Source organism: Sus scrofa, chromosome 13 (assembly GCF_054392235.1).
Source record: "Sus scrofa isolate SSC_HxYL_T2T_F1_AM1 chromosome 13, Sscrofa_HxYL_maternal_Yorkshire_Landrace_v2.0, whole genome shotgun sequence".
Classification (NCBI taxonomy): domain Eukaryota; kingdom Metazoa; phylum Chordata; class Mammalia; order Artiodactyla; family Suidae; genus Sus; species Sus scrofa.
In genome coordinates this window covers 91,030,225-91,045,789 of record NC_139395.1, presented here as the reverse complement: position 1 = coordinate 91,045,789, position 15,565 = coordinate 91,030,225, and the positions used below count along the sequence as shown (strand labels likewise).

Below are 15,565 nucleotides of genomic sequence, written 5' to 3'. Positions count from 1 at the left end.
GGAAGGGAGAAGAAAAAAAAAGGGAAAATAATGAACCAAGCCTCCAAAGCCTGTGGGACAATTTCACAAGTTCTACACATTTGTAATTGTAGTCCTAGAAGGAGGGGAAAGGGATAGGAAATAATAGTTGAAGAATTGTAGCTGAAGTATTCCCAAATAATAGTGAAAGACATAAATTTACAGATTTAAGAAGCTTAGAGAGTCTCAAACAGAATAAATTGGGAGATAAAAACATGACCAGGCATATCATAGCCAAGCTGAAAACCACAGATAATGAGAAAATCTTGAAGGTCACTGTGTGTGTGTGTGTGTGTGTGTATCAGAACAATGGTTTAAATAACTGTGGGACTCCTCATCAGAAACCACGGCAACAGGAAGACAATGAAACAACATCTTTAAAGTGCTGAAAGAAAAAATTATAAACCTGGAATTATATATCCAGCAAAAAATATCTTTCAGCAATGAGTGCAAAATACAGACATTTCTCTGATAAAGAAAAACTTAGAGAATGTGTTGCCCAAAGACCTGCCTGACAAGAGATATTAAAGCAAGTTTTTCAGACTAAAGGAATCCTTGGGTCTTAAAGAATGAAGGAAGAGCAGGAGAGAGAGTAACTATTTTGAGTTACTATAAAACATTTTCCTCTTGATATCTTTAAAATATATATGAATGCCTAAAGAAATAACTATAAGATCATCTTATGGTTGATGTCAGTGGAGGTAACACATGCAACAGTTATAAAGGGCAGCATGGATGGGGTGGTCTATAGACCTGTACCTTTTGATTATATTGTTTCTGCATTTTACATAAAGGGGTACAATATCAATCCCAAGAAAACTGTGTAAAACTAAAAAATAAAAAGCATCATACATAATACATACATACATACATACATACCTAAATTCTAGAGTAACCACGAAAAAAAAATGTAAAGAAGTGGAGCTGCAAAAGGTCAACAGATAAATAAAAGTTAATAGCCTATCTACTTCTGCCTGAAGATGGGGTGGGGGATGCAATAGGGCCTGGCTTTGGTGTGCATAGCTGAAAGGCCAGTAGAGTCAATTGTCAAAGATGACAGCTAAGTTGGACTCTAAAAATCATCCTTTGCTGGGTCTTTGTGAGGAAAGGGGAAAAATGACAGAGAAACAGGCTTTCTGGGACAACCCAAATGACCCAAATTGGGTAGGAAGTCAGGGACACTATGGGGCCAGAGAGGGAGCCATGGTGTCCTGAGCACTGGACTCAGAGTCAGGAGACCCAGACTGGAGGGCCAAAGCTGCACAGACAAGCTAAGTGACCAAGTAACTCATGTGACCACTCTGGGCCTCAGACTCCTGTTCTGCAAAGTGAGGGGGTAGGATTTACAGCAAATTCTTAGTAAATACTTCTCTGGAGAAAAAGGTAGCTGGGTATAACCATGCTTCCTACTCAATTAATTTATATACATTGTATTGGTCAATGTTGGGCTGCTTCATGCTCATAATGAAGCCCTTTGTCCAATCTATCCTCCCCCAAGTCAAGTACACTTATGCCCCTTGTTTTTATTCTTATCTTTATGCTAATGACTCCTAAGTATACATCTTCATTTGGACTTCTCCTCCATGCTCCAAAGCCATACATCCAGCTGCCTATTCAGCAGCCCTACTTAGATATCCTACCAGCACATAAAAACCAAAATGTTCTATACTAGCGTCTTTCAAAATTTTGTATCAGAGTCACTTGGGAAATCTTGATAACAATCCAAAGGTCCAGATCCTCTTCTACTTCAATGAGTCTGTGCCTCTATGTTCCTTATTATCTCTCCAGGTAAATCTACACTCACTAAAATTTGAGAAAGACTACTTTAAATCCACAATTTACTCCCAACCCATCTATTTCTCCAATTGGTTCCTTTCCAACATCCCCATTTTCAGAGATTGGTACCAACATTCCTCCAGAGACGCAGGCCAGATACTGTGTGTCATCCTTATACCTCTCTCATCCTCACCCTTAAGCCTCACCCACTATCAAGTCTTTTCCATGTTTCTCCCCTGATCCCTCTGGGCTTCATTCACTTCCCACTGCCCATAGCTTCCTGATACATCCTGCTTCTACTGTTGCCTCTCCCATCTGTCTTCCATATTTCAGCCAGAGTAATTTTTTTTAATATTTTATTTTGGAGTTACCCCTATGGTGCAAAGGGATCTGCAGCATTTCTGTAGCACCAGGATGCAGATTCAATCCCCAGCCCGACACAGTGGGTTAAAGGATCTGGTGTTGCCACAGCTATAACACAGGTCATGACTGCAACTTGAATCTTATTCCTGGCCCGGGAAATCCATATGACATGGGGCAGCCAAAAAAGAAAAAAAGTTTTGTTTTTTTTTTACTTTGAGACAGTTTCAATCTCTAGAAAAATTTCAAGAATACTACAAAGAATGCCTATACACTCTTCACCCTGATACTCCATTCCAACTCTTAACAATTATCACAGAAATAACCCCTCAAGGACCATATACATTACCAAGTTATCATGCCTCTTAAAGTCCTTCAATCTGAAACAACTGCCAGGCTGTATAACTTCCCTGACCTTGGAATTTTTAGACCATAGGTTAAGTATTTGATAGAATGTATCTCAATTTTAGTTAGTCTGATGTTTCCTCAGGATAAGACCTAGGTTATACATTTTCAATAGAGTATCTGAAATGCTATGTTCTTTTACTGCATCCTCTCAAGCAGCACAGTGTCTACTGGGCCTACTATTGGTGGTGTAAACTCTAATCATTTGATTCAGACAGTGTTATAAAACTTCTCTCTAAGGTTACTTTTGTCCCTTTTGCCATAAATATTTTGGGGGAAATACGTTGAGGCTATGTAAAATCCCCATCTTTTCCCAGTATTGGTGTCTATTGATGTCTCTTAACTATTAACCTAATGGTCACCAAATAATGATTTTTTAGTTACATCATTCTTTACACTATGGGAAAAGCTTTATCATCTCTTCATTTATTTATCCATTTATATTCATATCAGTGTGGACTCCATAGTTCCTAACCTATTCAATAGGTTATAGTCTGTTACCATCATTAAATATTTTGAGGTTCAAATTATCCCTATTTGGACATTGAGAAGCCCTTCAAGCTGGGTATTTTTTTTTTTTTTGGACATATTCCCACCATTCGTGGAATGATTTATACTCCTGGAACAAAAAGATATATTAGGCTCATCTCACACTTTCCCTGCCCAAGGTCTGGAAGAGGCCATTTCTCCAATGAGTCCTAGTTGCTTTTAGTATAGAAGAGGATATAGAATCCAAGATCTGAATGCCAGGTGTACTCTTTGCTACACGGGTGTCATTGCTTTGAGGCACTCTCAGCTCATGTTTATTTCCCAATCCCTTTATATATTGAAAACCACAAGTCCACATCAATCCCTCCAGTTCCAGTTTAATACCACATAATTCCTTCTAGTTTTCATGCTTTCCATATTTGTACTTCCTTTCAAAAGTTCCTGTTATCTCCAACAGAGTTTTCAATATCCCTGTATATAGTCAATCGCCCAATCTCACTGGGTTTCCAGCCCCCTCCCATGTGGGTCTCAAGCTCTACTAGGGGCTTACCTCCATAGCTCAGGATGTCCTACCTCAGTTGGGTCTGCCATATAACTTTTTTGTGAAAGAAAGAAGGAAGAAAACCAACAAAAGTTTTTTATTTGTTTGTTTTGTTTATAAAGAAGGGAGGGATTGGAAAGGAAAAGCAAGAGAAAAAAAGAACTGGTTATTTTTAGAAAATCCAAGTCCATCACCTTTGGGTCATGTGTGTGCATCTGTGTGTATCTGCTACTGCACTCCCCCACCTCCAACCTGCTGAGTGATTTCCCATTGCTCTAAGGCTGTAAATTTCATCACAAAGGTCTTAGGAGGCCCTGCCTGATGTAACTACTGCTGAGTTCTTTGGTCACTTTCCCTTTCTTTCTCCAAATGCCAAGCACAGGGGTCCTCTCTCAGCTCCTCTAAAATTCCTCCTTCCCTCTTGCCACAGGACCTTTATATGTGCTGCTTATGTTTCTCAGTGCTCTAATTTGCCCCATTTGTTTGAGTGACTTACTCTTCAGATCTTCACTGGAGCACCTTCTCCTCCTCCAGAAGCCTCCTTAATTCCCCTAGATCTATTTAGAGCATTTTTCTTATTTATTATTTTCTTCATGTTCCCACAGAACACGGTGGCACTTATCTCAACTGGCAATTAAACACTTATTGGGGTATGTGTGCAATTAATCTTCCCTTTCCTATTCAATTGTGAGTCATGTCAGAACAGTAATGCTATCTCTTTTCAATCTTAATTGTGCCTCTAGCTTATGGTCCAGGGCTGGCACATCCTAGCTGATCCATAAGTATTTTCATGTAAATAAATTGCATTTTTAGAAACATAAATAGTTTAATCAGCAAACATGGTAATTTTCTTTATTTTGAATAAAAGGGAAAACATGGAATATTAATTTGATAAAATGTGGAGTATCCTGAAAGCTCTCGGGTTTAGGAGTTTATAAGTTTTATCATTTAGAAGAAACACTTACAAAATCACATCAAATGAGCTAAATAATATGTATAGGAAAATAATACAGGGAAATTTTCAACTATGAAATTGTCAATGGAAGGCATATACAGATTGCATATTTGGTTCAGATTATTATTTAGGTGACTCAGGGTCATTAGAATGTTAGTCCTTCCAAGTGTTGAAAAAAATTCCATTCAAAATCCATATGTGAATGTGTATGTATGTGTGCGTGTTTTGGAGCCAGAAAAAGCGATCTTAAATTGCACTTGTAAGAAAAGATATTTGAAAAGAGCCACGAATTTTTTTTTTTTTTGTCTTTTTGCTATTTCTTTGGGCCACTCCCGCGGCATATGGAGGTTCCCAGGCTAGGGGTCGAATCGGAGCTGTAGCCACTGGCCTATGCCAGAGCCACAGCGACGTGGGATCTGAGCCGTGTCTGCAACCTACACCACAGCTCACGGCAACGCCAGATCGTTAACCCACTGAGCAAGGGCAGGGACTGAACCCGCAACCTCATGGTTCCTAGTCAGATTCGTTAACCACTGCGCCACGACGGGAACTCCCAGAATTTTTTTTTTTTAAAAAAAGAAAAATAACTTATTTTACCCAAATAATAAAATTCTTGCTAAAATTATTATAATTGGAACAATACACATAGTAAAGTTTTTGATGAAGTTATAATCAGAACAATATAGTTGGGCATGAGAATAAATAAATAGATCAGTGGAGCAGAATTGAGAAGCAAAATATAGTTTATGTAAAGAACTTAATATGTGACAAGGATGACATGTGAATCACTAAAATATGGAAGATATCTTTAATAAATAATGCCAACATAATTATCTATTCACCTGTATAAAAACAAGGTAAGAAGATATGTCCAAGCCCATATTCAAAAGCATATTTGAGAACAGCTCTGGTGTCTATCAACAAGAGAATGGATAAACACTGGAATGCAACAATAAATAAGAAGGAACTACTTCTGCACACAGCAATATGAAAGAATCTCACCCACAGAATGCTAAGGAAAGCAGTCAAACATGAAGAGCATCTTGATTCCACAGGCCAAACTAATCTATGGTTGAAGAAAAAATCAGAAGAATAGATGCCTCTGGCTGTGGGGTGGGGGCAGGACATGAGGGAACTACCTGCTATGGTGACAATATTCTATATTTTGGTAGGATTTGAAGTTACACAGTTGTATGCATTTGTTAAAAGTCTGTAAATGTATAGAATATTTACGTACTTCTTTATATGCAAATTTTACCTAAATCAAGGAAAGAACTATAAACAAATATTTAACTCTCATTAAAGATATGTATGCTGAAGTATTTAGGGGTGATATGTGCTAACATCTGCAACTTACCTGAAAATGTATCAATAAACCAGGATGGAGTGACAAATAGAGGGAGGGGCTAGATGGATAGTTATATGATAAAGTCAACACAGCAGGATATTAATTCTAGAATCCATGTGATGAGAATAAGCTGTCTTTTGCAAAATTCTACGAGGTTCTCTGCACACTTGCAATTTTTTAAAATAAAAGCTTGGGAAAAATAAATTTCAAGTCTACTAAGTATGTAGATAAAGAACAAACACCCAAATAAAACAGTACAGAAAACTGGACAGTGTTTTTAACTTTGAAGTAAAGAGAACTCTTAGGATAAACCAGAAAATCCCATGAGTAGAGGAAAATATATAAAAGAATATTAACCACTTTTTGCAAGCCAAAAGATACCATAAACAATATCAAAAGGAAAACGGTATTCTTTTGAACACAAAAAGGGATTGTCAGGGAGTTTGGGGTTGGTAGATGCAAGCTATTACATTTAGAATGGACAAGCAATGAGGTCCTACTGTGTAGCACAGGGAACTATATCCAATCCCTTGGGATAGAGCATGATGGAAGATAGTATGAGAAAAAGAAAGTGTGTGTGTGTGTGTGTGTGTGTGTGTGTGTGTGTGTCTATGACTGGGTCACCACGCTGTACAGCAGAAATTGGCACAACACTGCAAATCAACTATAATAAAAAATAAATAAGTTTAAAAAGCTGACTAAAAGAGATTGAATTTTTTGTACAAAAAAAAGAGGAGGAATTAATTGTATCCTATATAGCAGATGAAGGGTTAAAATTTCTACTGTAAAAAAGAATTCCTGTAAATTTCTAAATAACCAGAAAATAACCCAACAGAAAAATAGCTAAAGACAGGTACAGTAATTAACAAAGGGGGAAACATGAATCCCAGTAACTGTATTAAAAGGTGGTAATATCTCTAGAAGTCAGTTGAAAGTGAAAATTAAAACAAGATGAGGTATGATTTTTCATCGTTGGATTGGCAAAGTTTTAAATATGGATTATTTCCAGTATTGGTGGGGATATTGGAAGAGGGGCACCACACATCTCTTCCAGGGTGTGAATGTTTGCAACCTTTCAGAATGTTTACAACCTGGAGTAAAAAATGCCCAAGAAACACACAAGACACTGAGTGTCTTGTGTAGACAAGTACTATAGACATAGTATTATCCCAGTTTTATAACATAAAAATGTTCAAATTTTTGAACAGAGAACAATATGAAAGCAGACACATCAACTGTTGAAGCTAATGCTTCAGGAGAGGGATTGGTAAATTATAGCCTAAGTACAAAATTGGGTTGGTCACCTGGTCTTTTACAGCTCATGGGCTAAAAATGGAGTTCATGAATTTTTAAGGGGTTACATTTTAAATGATTATATAATCATGTACCTAATATCCTCATTTGGCCTCTTAGCCAGCAAAGCCTAAAATATTTACTATATTGCCTTTTAGGGAAAGTTTACCAACCCTTGCTTCAAGGGACTTATAGTTTATTATTCTTTTCCTCTTCTCTGCATTGTTTTGATTTTTATAATAGTCACATATTGCTTTCGCAAGCTTAAGGAATGGAGGTAATTAGGTAGGCAGATCAATCAGTCTGGATGGTGTTGGGAATGGACATAAGGAGAGGAAGGGAAACCAGGGAGACTAATTAGGAAGCTAGTGTGTAACAGTCCAGGTAAAAGAGAATGATGCTTTGGAATAGGATGGGGACACAGTAGAGATGTAAAGAAAGGGACAGCCTTTATAGAAACCAATAGAAGTTGCTGAGGTATTGGACATGGATGACGAGGCACAGAGAAAAATCAAGACTGATTCCTAGGTTGCAGTCAGGAATTGAACGGTGCAACCACTGGGATGGAGAGATAAGGAAGGGGAAATTGGAGAGTAAACACAGAACTCTATCTTGGACCTGTGAAAGTTCTGAAGGGAATTGTGCAAACTAGGTTTTTGGACACAGATGTTTAGAGCTATTTGGGCTGTAGAGGAGAGGCTGAGCAAGCGATACACATTTAAGAGTACTCATCATGTAGGTGGAGCTTTTTGGAAGCTATGGAGAAGAGGAGATGAGGACTAGAAGTCTGCCTGGTGACTTCAGTGCTCAACCCAATCAGAACCTGCTCCCTGCGTACAGATGTCTCAGATGCTACTATTTAAAGGTTTGGATCCCCCCAAACCATTCTTTTCAAAAGGTCCTCTCCCATGCGCCAAGGAATAGAATGGCTTCAGAGGAGACACTGACCCTTACGCTATGCCCCACCGCTTGCCTAGACAACCAGCTACTATTGTTTCTCCTGGATGAGTGGTCTGCCAGGCACCTGGCTCCCCCAGGGGAGAGATGAGTTCTGGTCCCAGTCACTCCCAGAGTGCCCTGTGAAGGGTCCCACCGTCTACAGCCACCTCTCACTCATGTCATGGTTTGACCTGAGAAGACCCAGAAGGACTCACCAAGGAGCTGGTGTAGGTGGGGTCTGAGGTGTCATCCTGGAGGTAGCGGGAAAGGCCAAAGTCAGACACTTTGCACACCAGGTTACTGTTGACCAGAATGTTCCTCGCAGCCAGGTCCCGGTGCACGTAGTTCATCTCAGCCAGGTACTTCATGCCCGCAGCGATGCCCCTGAGCATCCCCACCAGCTGGATCACCGTGAACTGTCCATCATTTTGCTGTCAGAAGACACCAAGGGCATCCAGATCAAGACGGGGTTGTAGTGCTTCAAAGCCCAGGTACTGGGGCCCCACCACCTGTCACCTCTTGGCCAAGCTGCTCCCTGCCTCCTCCCACTCCCATTCTCATCCCTCCCCTCGATTGCTCTTCTCTCTTCTCCTTGCCAAGCCTTGTGACTCTCATCTCCAAATTACCTCTCAAAGCCACCCACTTCTCTGCACCTCCACTGCCACCATTCTAACCAAGTCGTCATCCGGCACCTGTAACACTTCCCTCCATCTGCCCCCACAGTCCATGCTCTAACCTCAGAGCCACCCTTGTGAGACATAAATCAGGCCGTGTCGGTCGCTGGCTCAAAGCTCTCTAATGGCCTCCCATTGCATTAAGGGAGAGCTCCAAACTCCTCAGTGTGGCCCCCGAGGCCCCATGGGATCAGCTACCACCTCACCTTATGCCACTCTGTTCCTCACGCCTATGCTAAAGCCACAGTGACTGGGGACTTTGAAGTCCTCTCCCAGGCCAAGCCCTTCCTGCCTCAGGGCTCTTACACATGCCATTTCCTCTGCTCCCCCCGGCCCCCACAATCAATACCTCCTTGTTTCAGGTCTCCGCTTAAAGGTCACTTCCTCAGAGAGGGCGTCTCTGCAACCAGCCCCCTCCCCCAAACATAATTAGCACTTTCTTAGTACTATCTTTCAGTGCATGCTCTTATTTTCCTTCTTAGCATGTATCATAAGTTTTGGCTCTGTGTGTCTGTCTGTCTATCTCTGCTGCTTGACTCTAAGCTCTTTAAGAAAAGAACCCTCTGTCTTGCAGTCCTCACAGCAACCCCAGTGCTGAGAAAAAAAATCACATAGACAGAAAAGCTCCATAAACATATGCTGGATGAATGACTAGTACATCTCTTCCTGTCCCCAGAATTAAATGTTTAAGGCATCTTCCTCAACACCGGGATACCCACACCTGCCTCGGAAGGTTGGGTGGTCAGGAGGAGCGCATGCGCTGTGTCTGGCTCAAGGACCCTCTCAGGGTATGGAGGCTCTTGCTGCCCCTCCTCCTGCCAATCTGAAGTGCCACCTTCTCTCCAATCACAGTTTCTTACCTGGATGTCCTCCCTCTTCCATTGTTAGATGACAGGCTCTTCAGTGAATGAATCTGTGCCTTCCTTCACCTCCCACAAGCCCCCGAGTCTGGGCTCTGCACTCACTGATTATATCAGTGGACCCTGAACCATGATACCAAGAACACATTTCCAAACTGGTCCAGCCCCCATTCTCCCTACAGGGCTTTGAATTGAGCCTGGCCCAGGCATTGAGATGCTCTGAATGGGGGAGAGGAGGGAGGGGGTAGGACACTTTGGGCAAGTCTAGTAACTGCTGAGCACAGGCTTTGTGCAAGGCAGTTCTTCCCTGTGCTCTAGGGTCTTCCCATGAAGGGCAGGAAGCATAAACAGAGTGAGAAGCTCCTATTTATTGAACACATTCTGATTGTGAGATGGTACACAATGCACTCACATGCATTATCTCACCGATACAGATGAGACACATCATTTATGTATGTGCACCTGCAAAAGTATTTTCTAGGCAAAGATAAGTAAGGAAAAGTAGAAGAGCCATTATAAAAAATATACTACTTATTAAGGAAAGGCCCAAGATCTAACAATGATAGTGTGGATTGTTGAAGATTCTGTTTCTGGTACAAGATGGCAAGCCTGGGGGTTGGTTCTGCCCCCTGGTCAACTGAAAGAGTGGAGCAAACTGATACTCCCTCCACTCCTTCCTGAGTCCCGCCCCCAAACCCACTTCCTCTCAGGAGAATTTGACACACTCCAAGTTTCAAATTCTCACGCAAACCTTAACCACCTCTCAATCTGCCCAGAATGCTTCCTCTGCAATTTTTGCTTCTAACCAACTCCGAAAGCAAGTGCAGAGCTGCTTTTTGGAAAATGATTGGTTTTCAGCACATGGTGCCCATCTGCCAGAGCTGGATGTGCTGTGAAGGATGCAAATCTTTCTCACTAATGAACTTCACTCAACACCTCCTTGAGAAGCTAGTCCGGCTTTCCCCAGCACCGTCATTTCTCTAAGTAGGTCTCTGGGGACCTGCCTCCCCAGAAAGTTGTCATGCAACTTTCATGCATTAGAAAATGTATTTCAGCCACAAGTCACAAGAGTCGGATTTCTTCAATTCAGTTTGTTACTTCTCCTCTGTAAGTGGAGACAACGATGTGGTTAAAAACAAATGTCTCCCTAAAACGCCCACTTGTAGGTAGATGTTGGGGAGGGCACTGGTGGTGGCTGAAAACAGCTTTGCCAAGAGCAGGGTTGAAAGCATTTGCAAATTTGTATCTATGTTTCTACTTTAAGTCATTAAAGGCTTGGTTAGGTTGCTTCATTTTCTGCTTTATTTCAATATTTAGATCAGTCATCTTATAGTTTCCGGGGTCGACAAAGGACAAGATTTGGTTAAAAGTCCAGCCTTTGCAGCTAGATGGACCAGGGTGGATCTAATCTCCATCTCTTCCCAGCTGCATCCTCTTGGACACGTTATTTAACCTTCTGAGCAATGATTCCTACATCTGCCAAATAAGAACAGAGTGCCCATTCTTCCTGAGAGGTGGGACTCAAGGTTAAATGAGATAATAAAGGTGAAGGGCTTGGTTCAGTGTCCCGTGAATACTAAGACAGCAGTAATGATTGCTGGAATTATCAGCAAGGCCATAATGCCTCACAAATCAGATCTCGCATGAACCCCAGATGCCTGGTAAGAGATGGGGGCACTTTAGGCCAGGACTGTAGGTTCCTGCTGACTTCCTGGGTGTGTGGAGCAGACATCCTAGACTACTGCCCTGAGAGTCTAGTTCACAGGGCACTCTGAGCTCAACAGGTTGGCATCTGTAACCTAACCACCCCCATTCTAACTGTAATAGGACCTAGTGATGCAGGCCTGGAGTTTGGATCAATTAATTTACAGGCTTTGATTTCTTCCCTCACTTGGCTTTTGGATGGCAAGTCATACTTCATGGAATTTGTTTTCATCCTTAAAACTGGTTCTGTGGAGTAGGCAAGGTGAGCAATATTATATTATTTTCATAGAGAAGATAAAGGAACCCCAGACAATTTAAGTGGTCAACCTTAAATCACTCTGTGTGATTCTGATTTATAACACAAATCTTTGTCCAAACGGCAAATTGTTTCTCCACTGACATTCCATCTTTGATCAATTGGTAGTGGCTGTCTTAAATGCTATGTGGAGAATTTTGTGTATAAGCTTCAGAGGAAGAAATGCCATGATTGATTAATGATGTCTGCCATGGCCATAGAAATGGAAGGTAGAGGTGTGTCCCAGTGCCTTTTCTGCTGGAATATGCTGACTTTGCAACACATTTTCATTAGGGTCTGCAGGGGAATCACATGTCATGGTAAGAGAGAGTCATACCTGTTGAATTCACATCTTGCTGAAACTTAAAGATAGAAACATAATAAGATTTTCTCATATATTGAGCTGTTTCATATTCTGTTCATTGTCATAAACTCTTTAAAAAGAAATTTCAGAGATATATGCATCAGTGTACAAAGATAAACAAGATAGGGAAAAAAAAACTAGGAAGTTTCTTAGGGGAGAGGATGTGGTTTTGTGCTGAGCACATGGTAAAAACACAGTTCAGAGGCGTATAAGCTGGGTGAAGTGATTTAAACTTTCCTCCCTTCATGCAGTGCTTTCTGCTGAAATTGCTTTTCTGCAAATTCACTGAAGCCACTCGCTGGCCCTTTTATTAGACAGGAAGGATTTAGGTATTTCAACTTCCATTGACAAACCCACTTCAGGAAATGAAACCCTTATTTGATTTGTTTGAAGGGAATGAATCATAAGTTTTTTTTTTTTTTTTTTTAAAGAGCACTTTCAAGATTATCCAGCTCAGTGCCTTTAGTTTATAGATTGGGAATTTGAGTTAACAGATTTGCTCAAGACCACAGGGTGACTCATAGCAGAGCCCAAAGCAGGACCTTGGTCTCAGATCTTCCAACCTGGAGTTCTCTTCCAAAAAACTGGCTTGCAGTCCTCTGGCTCCAGCCCACGAAAGAGATCCCCAGGAATGATAAATGTCCCCATTTTACATTGCTCTGTGACTCCCAAGAGTCTTCCAGTTATGACCATCTATGATTTAATTGGGAGTAGCCACAAGGCCAAGCCTCAGCCACAAAGGCCTTATGGAGCATTTGACCTTGTTGGCCAAAGCGTAAAGCATTGAGGAGAGCTTCAGGGTTTATGCCTAAGATTATGTAAAAGCTACCAGATTGAATCCTCTGAATCTGAGTGCCAAGAAGGTTATATTTAATTATGGACTTGCATGCTACACAATCTATGGCACAGACCTTTTTTTTTTTTAATGGATAATAATGAACCTCCAGAATGTGTGGTGAAAGAACAGCAGTGTGTCTAATCCCTGCGGAATGTGAGAGATCCCAAGTCCTGCAACAGGAGAGACATATACTGTCTGATGTGCTCACCACACCAGATGCCCAGAGCCTCTAAGACACTGACCCAGAGCGGGTGTCGTGGCTGTGCTCCAAAGCTGCCATGTCCAGTGTGAAAGGACCAGTTGGGGGCGGGGAGGGAACAGGTGTGGAAACTGAGGACTAGCCCTTTTACCTTTCTCCTCTTAATGGTGATCTTAAAACTATACTACCTCCCAGAAGATGGACCCTGCAGAACTGAGCTGATGACCCACTTTTCAATTTTATCAAGCAGCAGATACATCAATTAATGCTGCTATGCTCCAGGGTTTGGTAGTAAGGCTGAAATTAAATTTATAGATTACCTGCCTCCATGTGGCGCAGGGAGTCAGACATGCTTCATTTCCACCCCCTCCTGGCGCTGCCTGCTCCAGCCGCTCCCTTCTTGTCATCCTTTACCCTCTCTTTCCCTGTGCTCCTCTCTCGCCCCTAGCTTTTCTCTCACCACCTGGGCCATGTCGTCATGAAAAATACTGGTGTCCAACCTGCCCCCATGGCCTGTTCTCTCCCAATGGAAATAGGTCCGTGCAGAGCAGCAGCCCAGGGTCTTGATATCCCCAGGCTCCTGAGAATGTGTCCCTGTTGCCCTGCACGTTCTAGGGAGAGAGTCGATCACAGTCCCCTCTATCACAGAGTCTCTGTGAAGCACAGAAGGTGGCCGGCAGCAAATAGATGACTCCTGAAAGGGTCTGAAGGCTGGCTCCAGGAAAGACTTTCTCTCCTAACATTGCTGCCTCTTCAAGCTTTTTGAAATTGTTTTATTAGAGTACAGCTGCTTTACAATGCTGTGTTTGTTTCAGGTGTGCAGCAGAGTGATTCAGTTGTACATATACATATATTCATTCTTTTTCAGATTCTTTTCCCATATAGGTTATTACCGAGTACTGAGTATAGTTCCCTGTGCTAAACAATACATCCTTGTTACTTACCTATTTTATATATAGTAGTGTATACCCCAATGTTTCCCCTTTGGGGAACCATAAGTTTGGTTTTGAAAACTTTGAGTCTGTTTCTATTTTGTAAATAAGTTCTTTCGTATCTTTTTTTAAACTAGATTCCACATATGTGATATCATGTGCTATTCGTCCTTCTCTGACTTTCTTCACCTAGTATGATCATCTCTCGGTCCATCCATGTAGCTGTAATGGCATTATTTCATTCCTTTTATGGCTGAGTAATATTCCTTTTGATTTCCCCTTTTGTAACCATAAGTTTGTTTTTTTTAATTTGTGAATCTATTCGGGTTTTATAAATAAGTTCATTTGGGCAGTCCTATTGTGGCACAGTGGAAACGAATCTGACTAGTACCCACGAGGACAGGGGTTTGATCCCTGAACTTGCTCAGTGGGTCGGGAATCCAGCATTGCCATGAGCTGTGGTGTAGGCTGCAGACACAGCTTGGATCCCATGTTGCTGTGGCTGTGGTGTAGGCCAACAGCTGTGGCTCTGATTCTTGGAACTTCCACATGCCATGGATGTGACCCTAAAAGGCCAAAAAAAAAAAAAAAAAGTTCATTGGTATCTTTTTTTTTTCTCTTTATGGCTACACCTGGTTGCATATGTAAGTTCCCAGGCTAACAGTATGCAGCTTCAGGCCTATGCCAAAACCATTGCAACACTAGATCTGAGCTGCAACTGTGACCTATGCCACAGTTATGGCAATGCCGGTGTATTAAGGATTAACATACTGAGCAAGGCCAGGATTGAACCCGCATCCTCACAAAGACAATGTTGGGTCCTTAACCTACTGAGCCACAACAGGAACTCCCATTTGTATCATTTTTATAAGAGTCCACACATAAGTGATATCATATGTTACTTGTCTTTCTCTGTCTGTCCTAGTCACATCTATCTGGCTGTCTGCATGATATCTGTGATCATAAAAGAATGCCCCCAAGAGGGCATGGTCCATGCGCTGCTCTGGTACGAGAGGTCTGGCTACAAGCACAAGAGACCATGTATGCTCAGGATATTCTGTCTCTCCTGCTATGCCCAAAAGCTTGAAGAAATGATTCCTCGAGTCTTTCATTCAGCTAGCATTTACCAGGTGCTCACTATGTTGGTGCTGGGGTTTCAAAATACAAAGCATAGGGAGTTCCTGTCATAGCTCAGTGGTAATGAACCTGACTGGTATCCATGAGGATGCAGGTTTGATCCCTGGCCTCACTCAGTGAGTTAAGGATACTGCATTGCTGTGGCTGTGGTGTAGGCTGGCAGCTGCAGCCCCAATTCAACCCCAGCCTGGGAACTTCCAAATGCTGCAGGTGAGGTCCTGAAAAGAAAAAAAAAATATATATATATATATATATACACACACACACATGTATAAAAGCTAACTGATGCCCTCAAGGAGGCTGTACCAGGCCAAGTACATGGTCCCCATAATATATATCCATTGCTCCTCCCCACCGAACAAAAGCTGGCTAACAACCCAGACGAAGCATCAAGTGTGCTCCCTCCACAAAGGTGGCTTCAGTATGTGCAGATGCAAC

General features: G+C 41.8%; 1 protein-coding gene across 2 annotated transcripts in view; it reads right to left on the bottom strand.

The window, feature by feature from the left end:
* EPHB1 (EPH receptor B1) overlaps positions 1 to 15,565 on the bottom strand; it is a 450,445-nt gene that overhangs the window by 43,812 nt on the left and 391,068 nt on the right. For both annotated transcript variants that reach the window (XM_021069481.2, XM_084987281.1), the window contains exon 12: positions 8,340 to 8,555. In XM_021069481.2, the coding sequence (XP_020925140.1) occupies positions 8,340 to 8,555 (216 nt within the window). The remainder of the gene's footprint in view (positions 1 to 8,339; positions 8,556 to 15,565) is intronic.